A 22599-nucleotide genomic window follows, 5' to 3' on the forward strand; every position below is an offset into this window, starting at 1 on the left:
TAATAGACGTAGAGATCTCAAGCTCAAAGGCTCGCTGTCCATCCAATCCGCCTGCTCCAGTCAACAACCCACCAAAACTCCCTTGCCTTACAAGCAGCAACACCACTCGAATCAAAACCTGCTCTTACTTCATGACAACCGTCCCAGTCACTACCATCACGAGCTTCTAGAATGGCGCCATCGGCAGTGTCTGACTTTCCCAATGCCAGTTCTCCTGGCACGAAGCCGACCGTCTATATTCTGGACTCGTTCCAGCCCGAAGTCATTGCTTTTTGCCAAGAAAACTTCAACGCCATCCTGCCGGGACAACCAAAGCATGCGAGATGGAAGGAGGCCCAGTTCCTCTTGATCAGGTCGTCGCGCCTGACGGCGGAAGACATCGCGGATTGCCCCAATCTCCTGGCCATCGGCAAGCAGGGCGTCGGCATCGACAAGATTGACGCCGAGGCCTGCTCGGCCCGCGGTATCAAGATCTTCAACACCCCCGGCGTCAACGCTCGCGCTGTCGCCGAGCTGGTCCTCACGTTGACGATGGCCGTCGCGCGCCAGGTGGGCGTCATCGCCAGACAGCAGAACTCGGGTGTTGTCGTACCCAAGGAAAAGTGCTCCGGTCTCATCCTGCACCGGAAGACGGTCGGGATCCTCGGCATGGGCAATATCGGGAAGTCGGTGGCGCAAATCTTCCGCGGGGCGTTCGAGGCGGATGTCGTCGCGTACGACCCGTACCTGCCGGCCGAGGCCTGGGGCGACGTCCCACACCGCCGCGCCCAGTCGGTCGAGGAGGTGCTGTCGACGTCGGACGTCGTCACGGTCCACATGCCGCTGACGCCGGCGACGCGCGACCTGATCGGATACGACCAGCTCAAGGGCATGAAGCGGACCGCCATCGTCATCAACACGGCCCGTGGGGGCATCGTCAACGAAGACGGGCTGCAGCGCGCCTTGGAAGAGGGCCTCATATGGGGCGCTGGCTTGGACTGCCACCAGCAAGAGCCTCCGAGCCGGGAGAGGTACGGGGCGTTGTGGGAAGCCGGGGCGGTTAGCACTCCCCACATCGGCGCGGCGACAAGGGAAACACAAGTCCAGACCGGAATGGCGGCGGCCGTGCGATTGTTGGAGTATGCTACCGCTAGGGTGAACTAGACGATCTGATGGTGCCAACGTGTCAAGTGAATGGATGGGAAATGGGTTCCGGGTAAACCGTCTTTATCGAGAACATTGTATGCTTTTCTGGATCCTTTAGTGAAGGAAAAGGAAGGAGACATGGATTCTGAAAGTAAAGAGAACGAACGGCCCTTATCTCGGGCACCTATATTGAGGGCAGAGGTAAGAGAGGAGAAACCAGGAATCGAGAAACTTGAGAAAAGCCCACAAGGTCGGGTGTATTCATCATGATAAATAAGTAAAGTCAAAATTCAAAACCGTCAAAGCCAGCGTGCCGGCTAGGGTCGCCATACACGTACTCCCCCAACACCGTTTCCATGTTCCACAGCGTCTCGTCGTTCAGGAAAGCCCAGTCAAGGAGATCGCTGCTGGGAGATGGGTTTCCGGTGATCCCCAGGGAACCAAAGTTGCTTCTCCCGGTAAACAGGTACGTCGTAGCGTCCCCGGTCATCCTGTTGTCCAAAGGCAACGAAAAGTTGAGCGTGTTCGACGTATCGCCGACCGGGACGTGGTTCTGAGCCGCCTCGCTGCTACTTACGTCTTCCATGCGATATTCCGCGTGATTGGGCCGCTCCATCCCCAAAGATGACGGAAGAGGATGCGAGGAGTGTGCAGGAAACCCAGAGGGACGAGTCGAAGCCGATGGGCCAGCCGTCACACATTGAGGGCCGTTGTCGGGCCTCAGCGCTTCCAGAACTCGATTGAGCTTCCGGAATGTGTTGTGACGAAGAGCCTCAAACACGACGACGTAGTGTCTCGCGCTCGCAAGCTGTTCAACCATGTCCCGCAGAGTCTCTTCACACTGCGTCAGCCCGGCGGAAGCGCTCTGGATATCCTCGACGTCGAGAGCCGTCGCAGCAGAGACGCAGAATATCACAGACAGGCCCGCCGTGAACATCATGTGGAAATAGCTCCGGGTGTGGGTGATGAGCGGGCGATTCTGGCACAGGAGGGAATAAACCTCAATGGTTCGGAGAGCCGTCTTGAGATATAGGACGGAGACGTGCCTCGGTGTTTTACCGTCCCGCTTGGGCACGAGGTCGATCGCTCTTCGCACCAGGTAGAGCTGCTCCCGGGCGAGCAGGAGGTCGAACCAGTCCTGAGACTCGTAAAGACATTTTGGGCGCGGGAAGACCGGCGCGTGGTCCCTCCACTCTTGGAGTTCGCGCATCAAGCGTGTTAGCGTGGTGTAGATGTGACCAGGTGCAAGGTAGCTCCGCGAGACCTCGGAATGGTTCCGGGAAAGCTTGGAGAACTCTGTATGAATCCTCGATGAAATCTGTCTGAGGCGCACCGCGGTGAAGAACACTGTCATCTCGCTTGGGCCGAGCGGGACGTGCGTCATCTGGAACGCTGCGAGGTCTCGCAGGGACTGGTCCGCGGCTACGAGATCCTCGTCGTTTGCGTCGACGGGGAAGCTGGTCTCGATGTCGCGGTCGTTGATGGTGAAGGGCTTCCCGAGAAGGGTCGAGCTGTAGCGGTCGATGATGTAGAAGTACCAAAAGACGCGCCGCTTCATCTGTGCATGCAAAAGACTCTTGCTCGGTTGGTCGTTGAGATGCAGGCCTTGCTCGATGCATAGGCGACCGCACAGCCGGATCACATCCCATATCGAAGTGCCTTGGTGCGGTCAGACTACTGAAGCGAGGGGAAGGCGGCGTGGCAACCGGATCAGACTTGATGCAGCTTACTTACCGATCCGATGATAGATACCGAAGCGACATACCAACAACAGATCCTGCACAGAGTCTAGCCCGCGCGTCAAAAAGTCGGCACCAAGGTGCTGTAAAGCGGCAAGGTAATAGCCTTCGGGATGTTGGTGGTGTGAGCCATTGCGGTACGGAAACACGGAGCCCACTGCCAGTATCATGAAGGCTCTGAAAATATCATGGTCCGGGGCAGATTGGCCGGCAAGAGGAAACGAGAAAAGCCGGCGGCGAAGCTCACTAATCTCGTCCCGACAGAGAAAGGGACTCTGGACATGTGACCAGTCTATGCTACGGGGGGATTCGGTGAGCGTGAGAAATTCCGGGGCTGCCCAAGGCACACGAAATGGTAGAGAGCCAACGACGTACTATCTTTCGAAGAGAAACTCGGCGTCCTCAGAAGAAGGCAGCTCGCAGGGGCTTATGGAGGGCTCAGGGGCGTTGGGCACTTTGGCTAGGATCTGCAACAACTCGGTGTTGTTTCTTCTGAGATCAGGATCGGTGAAGAGAGAAGCCATAAAACTAGCAGCATGAGGTTAGAAAGAATCCGTGGTGTAGCGATGCCCAAGTCGTCTCACCCGAGGCCCTCGACGTCTGATGGCGAAACGTCGGAACTTTCGACCGAGGCGACCGTGTGCCCGGTTCCGGCTGCAGGACGGTCGGGTGCTCTTGGGGTCGACCCTTCATCATTACGTCGTAATGTCTGAAGTCTTGAGGACAACGCCCTCTCCTCTTGTTCTAGACGATCAATCTCTCTGCTTGTCGAGGCTGGTCGTCAATGCTGGATGCTAGGGTTCGGCGAAGATCGACGGGGACCTACGCTCTAAAGAGCGGCTCTTCACCGCCAGGGCTGAGAACGACGCACTGGCTGTCGCTTTTCGTACATGGACTGCATTTTGGCCTCGTGCTATCGCACTGAAAGCAAATCAGTACGTTGATGGGGTCGGGACGGGCCGCCTCGACGATGGCGAGCGAATTTCTCCTTGGCGTTTTCGCTGCTCAGTGGGTGTACATACTTTGATCTTCTTCCGATAACACAGCTGGCAGGCAGGGAGTCTGGGAAGAGGAGCTGCAGTGGAGCTCATTTCGGTCGTTGCGGCCGAGAATCACGTCTTACCGGCGACCGTAACGGAATCCTGTCTGTGCAACTCCCTTGATGTAAAGCAACGTTGTGGAAGGCAGGCGTTTCGGACGTGTTCCGGCCCGGCACTTGAAGAGGGGGTGGAGTCCGGCTTTGCTCGGCTGTAGTGACCGGCAGCTGTTGTCACCAACCTCTTCCCTGTCTCCTCACATTTCGGTTCGTTGTAATGCCGATTCGACTTGGAAACACAGCAAATATGCCATCGCTAATAGGTTGGTCTGGGAGATAGACAGCGACATTGGTAATCACCGTTAGCTAGCTGATGGTCAATGAATTTCCAAGCTGAGGTTGAGCTAACGCTTGGGCCCGGAAAGTCGCTACGGATATGTTCCGACGAGGGGTCACGGAGCCAGTCCGACGGAGTGAGTGATGCGAGCTTCAAAGAACGATTTTGCAGGTCAAAACCAACACCATGCTCCTATTCTTCGGTATGTGTTTGCGGCACGCCCCCATGCCACCCTCCGAATTCGGTCTGTACCCCAGATACCCCGCAATGGGGATTTGGCGTCTGGGTGGCATTCGAGATGGCAACTGAATGCCAAAGCTTCTCCGTCTGTTAAAGAGTTGTCGAGTTGTCGTCTATCCAGGCTAAGCTTGCAAAGCCAAGGCAACAACCGCCAGTATTGCAACACATCTTTGATTGGTGCCACAGCAGTCGCTACATTGGAGTCAAAAGAACAGCTCCAAGGAGATCCTCAACTGGTACACGTTCGGGTGTACCCGGATATGACGCTTTGGAGGAGGCTCTCAAGGGTTCGAGGACAAAGCCTGGCACTTGCACTTTTGCGATACGTTGTCAGGTATCCGTACCAAGGTAGGAGGAGGTGTACAAAACGATGTGTGCTGGAACGGCGCCGGCACCGGCGGTATCCACATTCCGGGCAAGTCGGCCGTGGCCCCAGCTCGCCGCAACCAATGCGTAGGGCAAAGTCTGCAATGGGATACCTTGGACTCAATAAGTGAGTATGTCGATTTTGCAGTAGCAGCCGCCTAGCAGCATATACCAATCCTGTGGTACCTACTCATGCGGGAAACATTTCATCCGGTCTTTTGGGAGAGTTTATTGTGCCAACCTACCTAGGTAAGGTAAGGTAGGTACGGAGAGGGAGAGAGGGAGACGAGGGGGGTATTGAGCAAGAACTAATGCGCCATGACATGACACCGTCGATTGAGCTTGGAATTGTCAAAAAATGTTTGATGCGTTCTCATTCGCCGGAAGCTGTAGCGCGCTGCTGTCAAAGGTATTAGTGTTGCTGGCGACAGGAACAATGGTGCAAATGAAAAAGAAAAGACGGATTAGGAAAAAAGTGCCCCACCCCCACCCACTTCGTTCACATGTACGTAAATATCAGGTTACCTACAGGTAGGTACGGGTAGGGAGGTAGGTAGGTAGGTAGGTATCTGCATCGTTCTGAATCTGTGTTTGTAACTGTGCATACATGAGAAAAGCCATCCCTGCGCTGTCAACGGGCTATTAATCCCCCCCTCTTTTCTTTTCTTTTCTTATCTTCTTATTCCCCTGCCTGCTCCTCTCCCTTTTCTCTACTGGAAATCCTGAGTTACCGGTACAGTGTCCCAATGTGCAGTGGCGTTCCATGTCTTGGCTCACCCAGGTTTCTGGAATGCTCCCGTGGCATGTTTATGTCCCGCAATGCGGATACTTTAGTGCCACTTTGGGCAGGCATTGACATGCCCAAACCCAAAAGCGCCCCCCAGCTCTGCATCTGCCGGGTCTCAGTCAGTACGCGCATCAAGCTCGCGACTGCCGCATCGCATCCGTCGTGACCTGGTGTGACCTTGGTGTGCGTGGTTGAGATTGATTGATCGATTGATTGATTAGAATATCAATCTGAAGGAAGAAGACGGAAGAAGCGTTGACTTTCTCGTATGCTTTTGGCTGCAGCTGCAGCTGCTGCAGGCGCTGGGAGTGAACAAGGCAGGAAGGAGGAACCTTCCCCCCTACTTGGTCAGCCCAATGAGGTAGCGAGGATAGTGCTACATCTAGCGTCGCTTTCTCCATCTCGTCATCTCCAACGACCTTTTCGTCTGGTCTGGTTTGGATGCAACCGCAACTGCAACCGCAAACGACTGCAACTACAGCAGCAACGGCAACAGTGACGACTTGTACACTGAACTCCAACTGCCTTACTCCAAACCCCATCTTTGTGTGTCTGCAGGTCGACGTCGTTGGAGCACGGAACCCCTCTACCCCCAAGGACAACCCCCCCCCCCCCCCCAGAAAATTCTCTTGAATCAAGGTACCGCTGGGTTTTCTTTCCTGCCACCTACCAACTTCACCGGCCAGAGAAGGGCAAGCCTCACTTTTCTCGTCTTTTGAATACAGGGCCACCCAACCGAGCCCAGCCCGGCCCAGAGATCAAAACATCAATCAAATAAAGAACACAACCACGGGAGAAGAAAAGTAAGAAAAGAAGAAGTGAACAAGAAGGAAATAGGATAAAATAAGGAGGGATAAAAGGACAGCAAGGCTCTACAGTCCACACGCTCCAGCGAAAACCCTCGAGTCAGCAGCCCCCCTCGTCCCGAATTCCATCTGATCATTTTCGCCTCGTCCCATCTGGCAACCATGGACCGACCAAATTTTAACCCGCGGCGGTCTGTAGATAGTGCTCGCTCGGCTTCCTTCACCACGCCTGCCTTCCCCACTGCTACTGCTACAACTGCCTCTCCTCTCAAGCCCAATCTCAATCCCAAACCCTACTCCTCGCCGTCGCCTTCTCACTCCGCCGTGAACACCACCACTTCCTCCTCCTCCTCGCCGACGCCGCCTGCCGAAAACACCCCTCTGCCGCGATCGAGACCTGGTCGCTCCGTCTCCCACTCTCTCAACATCCCCTCCTCCGCCAGCAGGAAGAGCCGACATGCTGAGCCTGGAACGACCGATGCCCACTCTGCCACCGCTAGCCTCTCCATGCCCCCGCCCTCTTCGATCCCTTTAAAAAGCCCTCGAAGCTCCCTCAGCCGCAGTCGCCGAGAGTCAAACAACTCGCTCGACGCTTGGAGCGACTCCATTCTTCACGTTGCCGACGCAGACGACCTCGATACCCCCCGCCTTACGTCCACTACGCCTGGCTCTGGCTCTGGCTCTGGCTCCGGTTCTAGCTCCGCCGCCCACAACCACCAAGATCCCACCGCCCCATATCGTCCCCTGCCCGAACCCGCCCTCACAGCCCGCTCATCCTCCTCGTCCGAGTCGGAACAAAAACGCACCTCCGTTTCCAGCGTCTTCTCTGTCTACTCGCTGGCCTCGGCCCGCGGCGTCGTTCCCTCCTCCTCCTCCTCCACGGCTCCCGCCACCCAATCCTCGGCCGCTTCCACCAACGGCTCCGACGCCGGCCCTTCGCGCTCCGTTTCCGCAATCATGTCGTCAGGAAAACCAGTCACCAATGCCTCCCAGCAGCCTGGCCCCGAGCTTTCCAACGTCACCGTCACCACCTCCTCCTCCAATGGTCAGCACGCCAACGCTGCCCCCGGCGCTCACCACCTGACGCCCCGCGATACCAATACCCACAGTCACCACGAGGTCATCAAGCGTCCCCCTCGTCCCGACAGGCCTCAGCCCACTCGCTCCCGCAGTCGTAACAAGCGCAGGCTCAGCGCCAGTACTGGCGCCAGCAGCCACAGTCCCAGCAGCGATCGAGGGCTCTTCCAAAACAAGGAGAAAGAAGAGGGTCAGTTAAGAGATACAAGCGCGCCTCGACAACGTGTGCCGACAGGCTCTAATGCACCTGCAGTCAAGCCCGCGCCTTGGGGTGTGATTGGAGTGTGCGCTTTGGACATCAAGGCCCGCAGCAAGCCCAGCAGGAACATCTTGAACCGCCTCATAGCGAATCGCGAGTTCGATGTCGTTGTTTTTGGCGATAAGGTCATCCTGGACGAAGGTAAGGCATACCCCTAACCCCCTCCCCCGCCTGCCGTGCCATGCCACAAAGGCAAGTGTAGACAAAAATCGGAGGTCGGCAAAGGCGTGGGGGTGCTCCCTTTTCTTGAGGATGTTTCGCTGACCATTGTTTGTCTTGTCTTCTCGCGCAGAGGTTGAAAATTGGCCTATGTGGTAAGTCGCCGTTGCAATTGAAGAAGAAGAAAAAAAAAGGATTCCATACGGCTCGGTGAGCCGAAACAGCATAGCTTCCTTCTCCTGGACGACTTGTACCCCCTTGCAGAAACACCCGCCCACTCTGTTCACCCCTTCCCACCCTGCTGATGCTCACCGGCAATGGTCTCCATGGCTTTCTCCAACTTCCATCTCGCCATCATCTTTTCAATTTCCGAATATCTCTGCTGACACTCTTCCCAGCGACTACCTCATCTCATTTTACTCGGATGGCTTTCCTTTGGACAAGGCCATTGCGTATGTCAAGGCTCGCAAACCTTTCTGTGTTAACGATGTGCCGATGCAAAAGATCCTCTGGGATCGTCGTCTCTGCTTGAACATCCTCGATCGCATTGGCGTCCCTACGCCGGGTCGAATCGAGGTCAACCGCGATGGCGGCCCCAAGATCCTAACCCCCGAGACAGCTAAGCACATCAAGGAAATCACGGGCATCACCATGGACCCCGAAGAGCTGGGGTACAACAGGCTACCCCGCAAGGTCGAGCTGCTGGACGACGGCGATATTCTTAGCGTTGACGGCACTTTACTCCGGAAGCCTTTCGTCGAGAAGCCCGTCAGCGGCGAGGACCACAACATCATAATTTATTTCCCCAAGTCTACCGGCGGTGGCGCCCGCAGGCTCTTTCGGAAGATTGGCAACAAGAGCTCGGAATACGACCCGGACCTCAACATTCCTCGCGCTATTCTGGAGCCCGAGAACAGCTACATCTACGAAAAGTTCATGCGCGTCGACAATGCCGAGGACGTCAAGGCCTACACTGTCGGCCCCAACTACTGCCATGCCGAGACTCGCAAGTCGCCCGTTGTTGACGGTGTTGTCAGGCGTAACACGCATGGCAAGGAACTCCGTTACGTGACGGCCCTGGACTCCGAGGAGAAGGAAATCGCCAGCAAGATCTCGACCTCTTTCGGCCAGAGAGTCTGCGGATTCGACTTCTTGAGGGCCGGTGGCAAGAGTTATGTGATTGACGTCAACGGTTGGAGTTTCGTCAAGGACAATGACGATTACTATGACCATTGCGCCAACATTCTCAAGGAAGTCTTTGTCAAGGAGAGACTCCGAAGAGGCGGTGTCACCTCCCCCGCGCCGTCTCCGGCACCTTCAGACATGACGGACCCTCTGGCATCGCGGGGTAAGGAGCGGGAGTCGCAGCCAATCCCTGTGCCGCCGACCCAAAACAAGTCCTTGGGCAGCATGTCGGCCGTCTCCGAGAAGCTGCCTCAAGAGCCGAAGCCCGCGCCCACCAGTGTACCCACCCAAAAGTCAGAGAGCGCACTCACTTCGGCCGTCACCAGCTCTTGTACCAGTCCGACGCTTCCCCCTCCGCCTCCTCTGGTTGACCCTGCTGTAGCAAGTGTTCCCTCCACGACAGGATCAACCACGCCGTCCGCTGCGCCTTCTTTGAAAGGAGAAGCAACCGCCCCGCCGCCCGAAGAGACTCCGATGCCGCCGCCGCCGCCGCCGCCGAAGCACTCTTGGAAGCTCAAGGGCATCGTGTCTGTCATTCGTCACGCGGACCGTACGCCGAAGCAGAAGTACAAGTTCACCTTCCACACAGCACCTTTCATTGAACTTCTCAAAGGTCATCAGGAGGAGGTTCTACTGATCGGCGAGGCAGCTTTGGCCAGTGTGCTGCAGGCCGTTGATGTTGCCTTGAAGGCTGGCGTGGAAGACCGCACCAAGCTGAAGTCGCTTCGCAACGTCCTGGTTAAAAAGGGCGGATGGGCCGGCACCAAGGTGCAGATCAAGCCCATGTTTCGGAAGAAGAAGACAGAAGACGTCGCCGTTACGTCGGGCGACGAGCTCTCGCAAGTCTTGAAAGAAGGCGTCGAGACGGATTTCGCCGAAAAATCCGAGGAGGGTGCCGTCAAGACGGAGAACTCATCGCCGTCGCGGATGCCGCCCAAGAGGCACGACTCTCTTTCGGGCGTTACCATGTCTCGCATCACGGCAGCGGAGGAAAGCCTGGTCCTAGACAAGCTCCAACTCATTGTCAAGTGGGGTGGCGAGCCCACTCACTCGGCGCGGTACCAAGCCCAGGAGCTCGGCGAGAACATGAGAAACGACTTCATCCTGCTCAATCGCGATGTGCTCGACGAAGTTCACGTCTTCAGCAGTTCCGAACGTAGGGTTACCACCAGCGCACAGATATGGACGTCTGCTTTCCTGGACCGTAAGGACCTCCCCGAAGACTTTATCACGATCCGCAAGGATCTGCTCGACGATTCAAATGCCGCCAAAGATGAGATGGATAAGGTTAAGAAGAAGTTGAAGGGCCTGCTGCGTAAGGGCAACGAACGACCTCCCCAATTCGCTTGGCCCGAGAAGATGCCTGAGCCGTCAGAGGTCCAGACCCGCGTTGTTCAGTTAATGAACTTCCATCGCCGCGTCATGCACTACAACTACGCCAAGCTGCACAACGGCAGCGCCGTCGCGTCGTTGAACAATGCCATTGCCAACCCCGGCACGGAAAAGCCTGCCGGCGGAGACGGCTCGGCCTCGACAAGCTCCACTTCATCCTCGCTATCTCAAGCAAACGCAGTGAGCAACATACAACCTAGATGGTGTTGTGGCGAAGATGCGGATCTCTTCCGGGAGCGCTGGGAGAAGCTCTTTGCGGAGTTCTGTGACGGAGAAAAGGTCGACCCTAGCAAGATCTCCGAGCTCTATGACACGATGAAGTTCGATGCCCTGCACAATCGGCAGTTCCTGGAATGGGTCTTTACACCGCCCAAGGCCATGTTGGAGGAAGAGTACGGCGTCAGGGAGAAGGAGAGCAAGGACGGCGGTAAGGACGGCGGCAAGGACGGCAAAGCTGCCGAGAAGACCGCGGACGAAGGCAAACCCTCTCAAGACTCGCGCGAGGAGCGACGGGATGTTCCGGGGTCCGGCGATAAGGCAGAGAAGAGCGAAGCCAGCAAAAGCTCGACTTCCGTCCGGCGCATCTTCCGACGGCGGTCGTTCCTTAACGGTCTGCGACACGCCGAGGAAGCCCCGCCGGAACAGTATTTCCACCTTTACAAGGGCAACACGCAGACCAAGGCCAAGACTGACGCTCGGTTTGAGCCGCTGCGGGAACTTTATCAGCTCGCCAAGGTGCTCTTTGACTTTATCTGCCCGCAAGAGTATGGCATTTCTGATGGCGAGAAACTGGAGATTGGTCTCCTAACGTCGCTGCCGCTGCTCAAGGAGATTGTGCAGGATCTTGAAGAGATGCAGGCGTCGAACGATGCCAAATCCTTCTTCTACTTCACCAAGGAGTCCCACATCTACACCCTCCTCAACTGCATCTTCGAAGGCGGCATCGAGACAAAGATCAAGCGAAGCACCATTCCCGAGCTCGACTACCTGTCGCAAATCTGCTTCGAGCTGTATGAATCCGAGACCAAGGCCCCCGCCGACACGCCCGATGGCGGAGAGGAGCAGACGTTTGCCTACAGCATCAGAATCACCATCAGTCCCGGTTGTCACGTCTTCGACCCTCTCGATGTTCAATTAGACAGCAAGCACTGCATCAGCTGCGCCCCACGACGCAGCCTGTCCCCTCATAGCGACTGGATGCAAGTGATCCGTACCTTGAGGGCCAAGTTTAACCAGTAAGTTTCCGCTACGAGACTTTTCCTTATCGGCTGTCGGATGTGCTGCTAACGAACGCTGCAGAGTCAAGCTTCCCAAGACATTTCTCGCCATCAACCTATCGGATCTCTTCTCAATCGAAGACAACGAAAGACGGGACAGTGACAGCGAAGGATTGGAGATGAAGTCGTTGCACCCCAAGCCAAAGACCACAGCGGGGCAGGCAGCCGTCCCACAGAAGGAGACTGAGGCCGAATCCGAGGAGTTTATCAAAGCCGGCCAAGCTCTCGCCTCGGCATCGTCCGTTGTAATGGAACCCGAAGCCCCGTGAGCCCAAGAACCAGACAAAGTGCCTCCGCCTCTGAGACCGAGACCATATCTCAGGCGACGGAGTCTAGCGAGCAATGATGGACATTTGCGGCATATCGTGCATCATGCATCATGCGCGGAGACCACAGACTAAAGAGTTCGAGAAGGAATAGAACAGGAAGCAAGGAAAGGCGGTGTATATTTGAGCCCCCCGCCCCATATTAGAATAAGATTAAGATAAAAATAACACACGTATCCCCTTAAAGAAACCGCACATGTAGCATCTGCCGGCCAAAGCAGGTGCCAAACATGGCTAGTCTACTGGTGTGACAGCAGCAAGAAGAACGTGGAATTCTGCAAAGCCGTCGGAATGTCGTACGAGAATACAGCATCCGACACACCGGTTCCCACGGTTGCTCCACTTTGTGCGCCGGTATGGGGAGTCCAGTCAGTCGATCAGGGCCGCGCGACGGCAAAGGTTGGTTGCAGAGGAGGATGTGACAGGGACAATGACCCGCCAGCAAAATGCCCTTGCGAACAGTCGTCCGTTGTCAACTGCAGATCCGCAGAATGGGGCTTTGTGTGTGTGTGTATGTGTGCTTGGTATGGAACGCATGGAATCTGAATCTGGTCCCCTCGCTTGAGCGTGGGTCGTAAGGTCCACGACGGCGATCCCCTCAAGTCCAAACTCAGGGGTGCTGCTGTGTCCCGCGCGAGAATTTCGGATTCCTTCGCGCGCAAAACATAATCGTGACAAGAAACCCGTAAAATTGAGAACCGAGAGAAGGAAAGATGGAAAACGAGTTTTACACAGTAGGCAAATGGCCAGATTTGCGCGGTAGGGACCCCTGGTCGGTAAGGCTTCCGTAACAAAGCTGGTTGCGACCCGCTCTCAACTTGCAAATTGCCGGGATCGTATCTGTGGACCAAATAGCATCTTCTGGCAGGCCCGGTGTTATAATGTTATCCCTGCCCCCTCTTCACGTTTTGTTAAACGTGCTAGAGTGTCACCAAAGTCATATGCCTCTCCTTCCCAGTCGTAAAGAAAAAGCATGAAGAGAAAATGGATGCCTGAGAAGACCGTCGTCACAGTCCGAGCCGGCCACGAAGACCAGTCGGGAGCAGCCGAGCAAGCATTGAGTCAGGGGTTGCTGAAGCCATTGCTCTCTGATAGCGGGTGGCCTTGCTGTCCTTACACGTGGACACAGAGGGGCTCCTCCGAGACGCCAGCCAGCCTCGTCGTGGTTTGGCCACCCTGACTTATAGTAGGAGAGGCTGTTGGCATCAGCCGAAAACGGAAAGAATTATGCTTCATTGGTCGGAGTGTGAGAAGAGCGGTGTCAACATCCGGGAGCAAGGGCAGCGAAAGGTTCGCGGGGACAGGATTCCCTAATGCCGCAGGCCCTTCCTCTTCAGCGAGTCTTGGCTCGAGAAGGGAAGTCACAACCTGGTGGCGCGATGCGAGGATGCCTGTCGTTGAGCAGCAAACTAGCTTGCAGCGGAGTGTTGCCGGCAAGAGTACGTGTGTATATGTGTGTCTGCAAGTGAAGTGAAGGGCGAGACCCAGTTCGTTCCTGTAAAACTCTCAGAAAGGAAGAGTGGGGCCGGTGTCCCCGCAATCGGTGGTGGGTCCTAGGATCGGAGTCGGAGTCACCGCCGGATGCTTGGTGGAGGGAGCGGCATCAATGGCGGAACTCGGGGGTCATGCCTAGATAAAACCATTTGGCGATGTTTACTTTCCAAGTACCTTGTGCGACGTTCGGAACGGAAACCGGGCGAGGTAGTAGAAAGGCGAAACGCCCATGACTTCATGCACATAATTCCTGGATAGCGGTTCCAGTAGTGCGGTGGGGAAGGAGAAAAGATGTCTCTGAGGTGATATGATTCGATGTCGTCGCCTCTCTTCCGGCAGGCGGCTGCCCCATGTAGCGACGTGCAGACCTTGGCCGCCGGCACGACGGCGAGGGGTGCAGTCAGATCCTTGCCAGCAAGTCATGTCAATTCGGGGCGCGTCAGATGTGCTGGTTGGTCAGCACACACACATCAGAGCTACTGACCGGTACTGCTCTCACTTCGTTAAAGAGGGTGTAGGGCAATCATGTAAAGCTCACCGAGTGTCGTTCTTGCGGTGGCATCATCAAACCACAACCGAGCATCAGTATCGAGGTTGGCTGACGGGAGGGGGGAGGGAACTACGGCACCGCACCGCACGGCACCGCACCGCACCGCGCGAAGTGGGCCACATTTGGGCGTTTAGGGGGAATGAGTGCCAGCCACTCAGGGCGTATCGATCCGTATCCCATGAGCGGATTTGTGAAGGCATCGAGAGGCTGTGGGGAGCGAATGACGGAGCCAGCCCCGAGTCTCAGGAGGCGCGACGTTGTCATCTGCAAGTCAGCATTCACTAACCAGGGTGTCCGCACAGGCTACGACCCGGAGCCGCGACCCGGCCAATGAAAAGGGTCCACTGACAGCCTCGGTCACCCGGAAGGAAGCAGAAAAAAGAAGAAAAAGCGGACCGAACAAGGTGTGAGGCAAATGGCGCGGGTCCAAGAGGGGGCCGCGGACGCATCCCATCCCGGCGGATGAAGCAATGAAAGCTGGAGTGATTGAGAATGGTTGGACATCGCCAGGCGTGTCCCGCTTGGATACAACAATGATGAATTGAGCCCTTGTGGAGCCGCTCGAGGGTACCAGGTGTTCATGAGGATTCTCAGTGCTGACACTTGGATGTTGTGCGCCAGCTGATCATATCGACAGATTCATTGTTGACAGGCATGAGATGCGATGACGGTTCGTGACGACACTCTATCCAAGCCCGCTTGTACACGTGTACTATGGTTTGGGTCGGGGAGGCTGGTTGGCGGGGCCGTGACTGGAGTATCAGTGCAGACAGATATTGAGTAGTCGGACGAGGTGCAGTTGGTGAATACCGAGAAGAGAGAGGGGGTGTTGAGTTGGACGGATCTCTGGATTCACAAGAAGCAACAAATGGTGAGGTGGGGAACGTGGCAGTCAGATCATGTGACTGCGGTTGTATATCAAGTCAAGAGAGATTAATTCGATATCCGAGGAAGGCACGATTTGCTGACTTGACACGAAGTCGTTCCTTCCGACACCCAGCATACCTACTACGTCCTCTCAGCTGACTGAGCCACTCGTACCGTGATGAATGGCGCAAGCCTTGGGTGTTCGTTGGGTTTCATTAGCAATGAATCCGTGATCCGTGATCCGCGATGACAAGAATCCGTTCCACTACACCACCTGAAGAGAGACAGTGAAGAAGAAAAAGATGAGACGAGAACGCATGGTGTAGCTTGCCTCTTTGCGACTGCATTGTTATCCTGGTCGGGGGCTCCGGGGCGTGCAATCCCACCCTCCTACTAAGACCGACTATCACCAAGAGGAAGAGGTTGTGGGTTGTTGTATGCACCAGTTAGTACCTACGGATACACTACCTATGGGGAAGCTTTGACCGGGAGTCTGACCTTCCTTGGCGACCAGAAAGAGGGCAGGCGAGACCGTTTACATGGAGATTGGGCAGCTTCCCTTCCCACCCACCAACCACGTCACAAATCGCTTGGCCACGTTGACAACAGCCATAGCATCAAACGCTCACACCGTCGGCCTGTCGATTGGTTGCGATGTCGAGAGAGACAAGAGAGAGAAAGGAGACAACAATCAATCGCCACGCCAGTCAGCGCCCTGTTGAATTTGCCTCGTTTCCTCGTTTCCTCGTTTCCTTTCCGCTCGACCGCTTGCTACCTTCTCTGTGGCGCGGGCAAGTCTTATTCTTCAGATGCAGCGCCTCATCGACGAGCCGGTTTTACCCACCTCTCCTCCGTTTCCCAGCAGCTACAGGTGGGACGGCGATGAACCACAGGGACCGTGTCTCCAATCTTAGCCTCATCAAACGGGCCGCCGCCCTACTTTGTCGGTTCATCACCTCGGAAAGACAGCCAGCCAGCCAGTCCGATTGCTACTTGTTTGCTCCAGTGCCGGAACTTGAAAGGGCTTTCTCTTGCTAGTAACGACGCCTGTTTCGTCATGGGCATCTGGGCGTCCCGCAGAGATGGATCCCCGTTTCCTCTTTCGCCCATCACGGCTACTGGTCCGAGGAGTCTAGCCTAGCCATCCATGGTCAGCTAGGGGACGCGAGCGCCATGGCGGGACAACACCCTTATTTCTCGTTTGCAAGTGTGTCAATGACAACTGTGCTTAACTAGTTCTCCAGCCATACGCCTTTCATGGTCGCCCAATGTCCGCCCCTTCTGGGGGTGTCGCAGCCTGCATGCGTGACGCCAAAATAGGAAGATGCTCCCCCCTCTCCTTTCCCCTGTCTCTAATGGGCCTCTCGCAGCCGGCATGTAACGCTCTTTGCTCATCCTTGTGGTCGGTCTACCGAACAGCTCGCTTGAGCGTCTCCTTCCTCGCATTCTGATGTCGCGGTCCACGGACAAGTGGACAGCGAGGTAAAGAAGACTTTAACGCCCCGTTGCCGGCCTTCGGTTTTCAAAGACTAGGGCTACGCACGCACACACACACGTGTGGGAGTACTGTGTACCACGATGATAGATGGTAACGTCTCCTCAAACGTATGGCCCAGGAAAGATCAGAGTACCCCTTCATCGTGTTCTGGTTTGCCCAAGAAGTGTCGATTGCCTAACCATCTTCCATAGTCTGGAAACAGACGCAACCGGCCCTCCCCGTCAAAAAACGAAATAAAAAATAAGACTTCTGTGGGCTCGTGGAAAGCATGCAATCTGATTTCGGGTTGCAGCCGACTTACAAGCGAAGGCGGGCAAGGAAGTGAAGAAAAGAAAGGTATCTGCCCTGAACGCACTGAACTGAACCGACAGTCCAGCGTGCTTACGTGCCATACCAGCCACAAGCCGGTGGTCGGCCCCCCTGCAATTATCCTGCGGCTTTACCTAGATGCGGTCTCCCATGCTCTAAACTTGAGGATATTAAGTACCATCTAATGATGCGCCCGCGGCATCCATAAACCATTACGAAGCACGGGGTATGCTACGCATACAGGCCAACGATATTTCCCGCCTGGCAACGGCAATTCCTTCTTAGCGAGACACGGCATGCATCTATAGATATGGGGTCCGATGCTGCACGCACGCCTCGTCGGACCATCATCAGCCGGCCGTCCATGATTCTGGATACTCTTTTCTGACTCACCCACCGCAGCCCGGAAGTTCCAGGTTACAAGCCGTCACATTACGGTTCTTTTTCTGTTTCGTCCCTTCCCCATCGCATACGAGCGCGAGGAGGAGAGGGATCAGTCCTATTTTCACTCTGTCTTGGGGCTGCTCCCCCCACCCACAAGAACGGCCGAGCCGCACGGCAGGATGCGTGGCGCAAGAGTCCACGAATCCACGACGGGGGCAGCCAGATGATAGCGCAGGATCGATCTTCGCCGTTGGTGGTCTTGAGTGCCAAGGCACTGGGAATGGAGATATTCTGCCCACCTTCACATTAGCTTGTCAAGTTCCATCAACAATCGAGACGGATTATAGCCGTTGGTGGGCACGATGAAGAACATTGAATTCCACTCCGTATCAAGATCGGAATACTACGCTGTTCCAGTGATAGCTACACTAGGTGCTGGCTGTAAGTGGACCGACAGGGCTTCTCTGAACTCTGGCAATTAGTGAAGCCCAGAATAGACAAAGCCAAGGTCCCCCTCCTCCCCTTAGACTGGAATATCGGGCCCTTCTTAAGTCCACACCTGTCGGCTTTTGCTCTCACAACTCCAAGTATACACTTACAGAACGGTGCATCCGGGGGCCCGGTCGTTCTGTACCTGATCCACCCCCGACCCCAGGAACCCTCAGGCAGTGCAGTATCTCACCCCGAGGCCTTGAATTCAGTGCAATCCGTATACGGTACCATCATTCTCAACGGCAGGCCAATGGTTGCAAGATGGGTCGCTCACCGTACAGCACGTACATCCACCACAACCACTACTCTCCCTGTCTGCGTACTCTACATAGCGAAGTCTCCCGTCGATTTTTCCCTGGGCTATGCCGTGCCCCGGCCATGTTTGACTGCAAGCACATTGACTTTGGGTCTACAGAAGTTACGTGTCAGAACTTCCTGGCCTGCGCCACACAACCCTGCAGTGCGGATAGGGTTCCCCTCTTGGGAGTCAAACAGAAACGCTGCATGCCCCTTCAGGAGGAGACAGCTCCTATTAAGCAAGCCCTCCGGGTTCGAGCCCGATTCTGGGGCCACAGAGGCTCAACCTTAGTCCTGACAGCGCAGGAGCGTGCCCACTACTGGACAGAAGCCTAGGCTGCCAGGTCGCAGCGGCCGAGCCACATGGATCGCAGAGATTTGTTGGCTTGTGGCGCTTGAGATGAAGATTGATGCCGAACGGCCAAGGCAAAATCAAGAAGCGAGCGCCAGATTAATTACTCCTTCGAGAGCTGTCTCCGACGGCCTAGGTCTTGGAGGGGGCCCAGAGAACATGATGGTGGCAGCACGTCTGGTGTGTTCTACATCGTACTGTCCTAGTATGCATCGTACATGCCTCTGCACATGGCGGACGAATGGGTGGTGCCCGCGCGCAAAAGTCGACGCACTGGCTTTTGACAAGTGTATCCGTACCATTGCCCCAATTGACCGGGATGATTGGATGATCCGCCAAAGATTACATAGATAGCTTGTCTGCCTGAGAGAGGTTGTACCGGTACTGTGCCCACCATGTAACATACAACTACGCTATAGTGACGGTCCCCGACTACAAATCAGAGGTGTAGAATCTGATGCGACCGCGTTGGTCGAGTTTTCCATCAAATCCCCTGACCATCATACGGCCACCCTTTGCACTGGCAAGCGCCATCCTCATCAACACCATCACCATTACCATCGTCAGGGATCCAGCCAAAGATCTTGCCCGTGATGTTTGACAACGGCCAAGTCGGGTATAGTAGTTAGCGTACGGAGTGTACGGGTGTAGGTACCTTGGCCAAGGAATGGTACATGCACCCTACTTAGCTACGAAAAGAAACGGGCCGGGCCATGACGACGGAAGACATGTTGCCATGACACACATGCAAGGGTCACTGTTCCCCGGGGACGAGGGCGGCGAAGGAAGACGTGGAAGGGCCGAGAAGACGGCTTCGCGTGGCTTGGTCGACCGCCGTTGACAGGCGCTCACGTATCATCAGCACAACGCCATGGAAGGGAGGAGTCCCGTCTCGAGATCCCGTCGTGATGCCACGACGGGATGCAAAATGATAAGCTTGACATGTTACTCCGCAGTGCAATTGAAGCCTGCGACCTCCCCCTTGCTTGGTGCATCTAATCTCTCTATCTACACCACCACCGTATCACTTGGCTCGCAGTACCCTGCCGTACCGCGCACTGCCGACTGATTGCCTCTCCAGCAACCGAGTTGCTCTGGAATACGACTGCCTACTTAGCGATTCTCCCGTTAATGGCAGAAAGCCTGGGAGTTTGGCTTCAGGGTGTTCGTTCTTTGCTTCTGTTCGACCGTTCTTCGGTTGAACAAACCCTTGACTTCCTGGCCGGCGCGCCCTACACGCCTCCGCCTCCGCCTCCGCCTCACATCCACACCCTCACCCTTCACAAGCCGCGGCAACTTCCACTGGAGAGACAACCAGTCGTTCTTTAGCAGCCCTATGTATTTTTACACCACAGAAGAAGAAGACGAGGAAGAGAGAGAGAGAGAGAGAGAGAGAGAGAGAGAGAGAGAGAGAGAGAGAGAGAGAGAGAGAGAGAGAGACCGCGGGCCCAGGCAGAGGTGGAAACCCATGGGCAAGAAAACATCGCAATCCGACCCTTCCCGCTGTGGATCTGGCACGGGAGACAGACAAACAGCGAGCAACAACTCTGCCGGAAGAAGGATGACGGGTCCTGCGGAGTTCGGTACCAGCGTTAGAGTTTGGGAGTTGCGACGGTTGACGCTTTGCTCGTCCCCTCCTCCCCGACCTTTGCAATCAGACGTTGTCTGCCTGTACGAGCTGCGTCTGTTCTCATGAGCGACCCGTGGATATAAAGAGCGGCTGTCGACCAGACTCTGGATGGGTCAGTGTCATCGTCCGAGTTGCAACGTGCCCTCGGTCCTGCTTCATCGTCATTACACCCTCACTCGCATTGAAACCTTCACATCACCTCGCCTCGCCTCAATCAATCACTCGTTCCACCTTATTGCTTTGCTTCACCTCAACTCGCATAACACCATCACCCGCCCACTCCACTTCACATTCACCCTGCCTCACTCAGCTTCCCTATTTAAACTGCCGCCGCTCAACCAGTCTCCCATACGTTTGAACACAACTCTCGGCTCGGCATCGATTACATCTCGTATAAGCAGTCGTCAAGAAAAAGAAACAACAAAAGCTTCGCAGCCAAGCATACCGCATACACAGACACAAACAACATAATCGTCACACTCTTGCTCTTTTACTCTTCTCACCCACCGCCTTACATCAAGTCTCATTCGGCGTGGTCTGGGCATCGTTGTCCTCAATTGGTACGTTCCATTTCATTCTATCTACATGGCCCTGCGCAATTGCATCCTTCCTTCCTTTCCTGTCTTCCCAGAGTGCCTAGGTACTTGGGAGAGGTACTTCTGGCCTACTCACCCGACCTTACGTGCGCGCGCTTTCCTCACGTTCAACCTCATATGGCCGGGTTCTGCCTTCCTTTCCTTTCCTTTCCTTTCCTTCCCTTCCCTTCTCCCCTTCCCTCAAGGTACTTCCTGCCTGCAACCCTCAGGATCAGGCCGTGCTTTCCTTCTATGACACCCAAACGTGGGCCTAGTTTCCTCCTTATATTCACTTTTCACGTCGTGACCCTTGCCCAACCCGTCCCATTCATCCTGTCCCATGTCAAACACGAACACTACCAGCAGCGCAACCCTTCTTCACCTCTCCTTCCTTTTTATTTTTATTTTATTTCAATGAGACCAACCTCCATTTCCAACCCAAAACTCTCCCTCCTCCCTTCTTACACATCACGTACTCTGCCTGGTACTCTCTGCGAAACTGCCCCCCATTGACTCAGCTTTGGAGCTCAGACATCTTCATTTGGCCAAACCCCCACCCCCCCTCCCCCTTTGGTCAACCTCCAACTTCAAACAGCCGACCTCGCCAAGGTGAGCAAGTGCTGAATGGGCTTGCTCGGTGGCCCTTTCAAAAACAAAAACAAAAACCTTATATGCCCAAAGCACCTTTCGCCATCAATTCGGATTCGGCCAGATACTGACTTGAGTTTCCAGGACGAAGTCAAGCCTCCTAGGGCGTGGGGAACCGCCATCTTACTACCATCAGAGTACATATCGCACCTGCTCGGTCTCAATCCCTAAAAACACAAGGTCACCAGCAAACGACAAACCCGAAGACGATACAAACAGGACCGCCAACAACCGCCTGGCGCCAGCATCAGCATCAATACCACCGCCGCACAGGTCACCACACGCGTCGCACAGGGCCTTCGTTCAGCAGCCCAGCTCCCCCCTGCGCCGAAAACTTACGTCTCCAAGTTCTCAAGCTTTTCCCGATCACTTCTGGCTCACCATGGCCGTCTCAACCGCCTGTGCCCATTCGTTCAAGATGATCAAGTCGGACAGTACTCTGATCCAGTGGACCTGCAACTTATGTCATTCCGGCCCTCACTGGTGCATCTTCGAGTGTCGGTACTGCAAGCTTCACACCTGCCGCCCTTGCACCCAAAGCGCCTAACCGATGCACGCCCAGTACTCCCTCCGTCGACGCAGCGTCGCACCACGCCTCGTACGCTGGACTGGAGAGGGACGCACGCCGCTCACCGTGGGAGGAGGAAGGACAACGCTGGCCGACGACGTGGGGGTTTTGCATTGGATGCACTCAAGGTATGTTCAACGAAATTCTGCTGTTGCTGCTCTGCCGGGGCAGCTATCCGCGTCTCAGATGAGCTCTGCGGTAGCTGCTTCTGATGACGCAAACTCCCTTCCACCAACACCAATCCACCAGACAATTGTCTCGCCCTATCCGATCCCGATCTCATCACTCTCTCTTGTTTCATTCCATTGTGACGAGATCGCAATCCAAGGGGAGTCCTTTTTGGAGGGGGCGATGCAGAACGGCAGTTGCGAATGGAGCTATTTCTTGCAATTGATACACGTTCACCGGCTGACAGAAGCCCAGGCCCCCCCCCTCGTTGACACCCTTGCCCGGAGCTACTCCTTCTCTTTTCTTTCCATCCTTTTTCGCCATTTTTTTCTCATTCCCCCCGCCTCTCGTTCATGACGATCCTGTGATGGCACACCTGGTGCAGGCTGAACCGGATGCGTCCGGAGAGGAGCGCTTTAGCGATCGATACCGACAGCAGCAGATTGATAGGACCACTTGTATCGGACCACATCGGATTCTTCTTCTTTTCGGGGTTCTCCGCCTTTGATCCCTTCAATCTTCGCCGCGGCCGTCGACACCATGGACGCTATGCAGCTCTTTCCCTTTTCGATCTTTGAGTTTCTTCGACCATTTTTTCCCTTGCAACCCTCCCCGGACGATTGGAGTCCCGCCACCTTGCTATGTCCGAACAGAAC

General features: G+C 55.5%; 3 protein-coding genes across 3 annotated transcripts; 2 read left to right on the plus strand and 1 right to left on the minus strand.

Annotated features, from left to right (window-relative positions):
- Window positions 1–171: 171 nt before the first annotated feature.
- On the plus strand, window positions 172–1144 carry CDEST_05388 (Putative D-isomer specific 2-hydroxyacid dehydrogenase, catalytic domain-containing protein; the record flags this gene model as incomplete). The annotated part of the gene is made up of 1 exon (XM_062921547.1): window positions 172–1144. The coding sequence occupies one exon, from the start codon at window positions 172–174 to the stop codon at window positions 1141–1143; it is 972 nt and encodes a 323-aa protein (XP_062777598.1). The 3' UTR covers window position 1144.
- Window position 1145: 1 nt separating this feature from the next.
- On the minus strand, window positions 1146–3955 carry CDEST_05389 (uncharacterized protein; the record flags this gene model as incomplete). The annotated part of the gene is made up of 6 exons (XM_062921548.1): window positions 1146–2784; window positions 2860–3161; window positions 3240–3392; window positions 3449–3625; window positions 3691–3785; window positions 3887–3955. The coding sequence occupies 6 exons, from the start codon at window positions 3953–3955 to the stop codon at window positions 1409–1411; spliced, it is 2172 nt and encodes a 723-aa protein (XP_062777599.1). The 3' UTR covers window positions 1146–1408.
- Window positions 3956–6298: 2343 nt separating this feature from the next.
- On the plus strand, window positions 6299–12386 carry CDEST_05390 (Putative histidine phosphatase superfamily, clade-2). The gene is made up of 4 exons (XM_062921549.1): window positions 6299–7913; window positions 8065–8086; window positions 8330–11743; window positions 11808–12386. Exons 1-4 carry the CDS (start codon window positions 6599–6601, stop codon window positions 12052–12054), a joined length of 4998 nt encoding a protein of 1665 aa, XP_062777600.1. The 5' UTR covers window positions 6299–6598; the 3' UTR covers window positions 12055–12386.
- The last annotated feature ends 10213 nt before the right edge of the window (window positions 12387–22599 follow it).

The sequence above is a fragment of the Colletotrichum destructivum genome, chromosome 3, assembly GCF_034447905.1.
Source record: "Colletotrichum destructivum chromosome 3, complete sequence".
NCBI classification, from domain to species: Eukaryota; Fungi; Ascomycota; class Sordariomycetes; order Glomerellales; family Glomerellaceae; genus Colletotrichum; species Colletotrichum destructivum.

What these genes read in the sequence shown, in the direction of transcription:
- CDEST_05390 (XM_062921549.1), top strand. Translation starts at nt 6,599, where the DNA reads ATGGACCGACCAAATTTTAACCCGCGGCGGTCTGTAGATAGTGCTCGC. An exon ending in TAAGGTCATCCTGGACGAAG is followed by an intron (nt 7,914 to 8,064) that starts GTAAGGCATACC and finishes CTTCTCGCGCAG; the next exon opens with AGGTTGAAAATTGGCCTATG. An exon ending in GTTGAAAATTGGCCTATGTG is followed by an intron (nt 8,087 to 8,329) that starts GTAAGTCGCCGT and finishes CACTCTTCCCAG; the next exon opens with CGACTACCTCATCTCATTTT.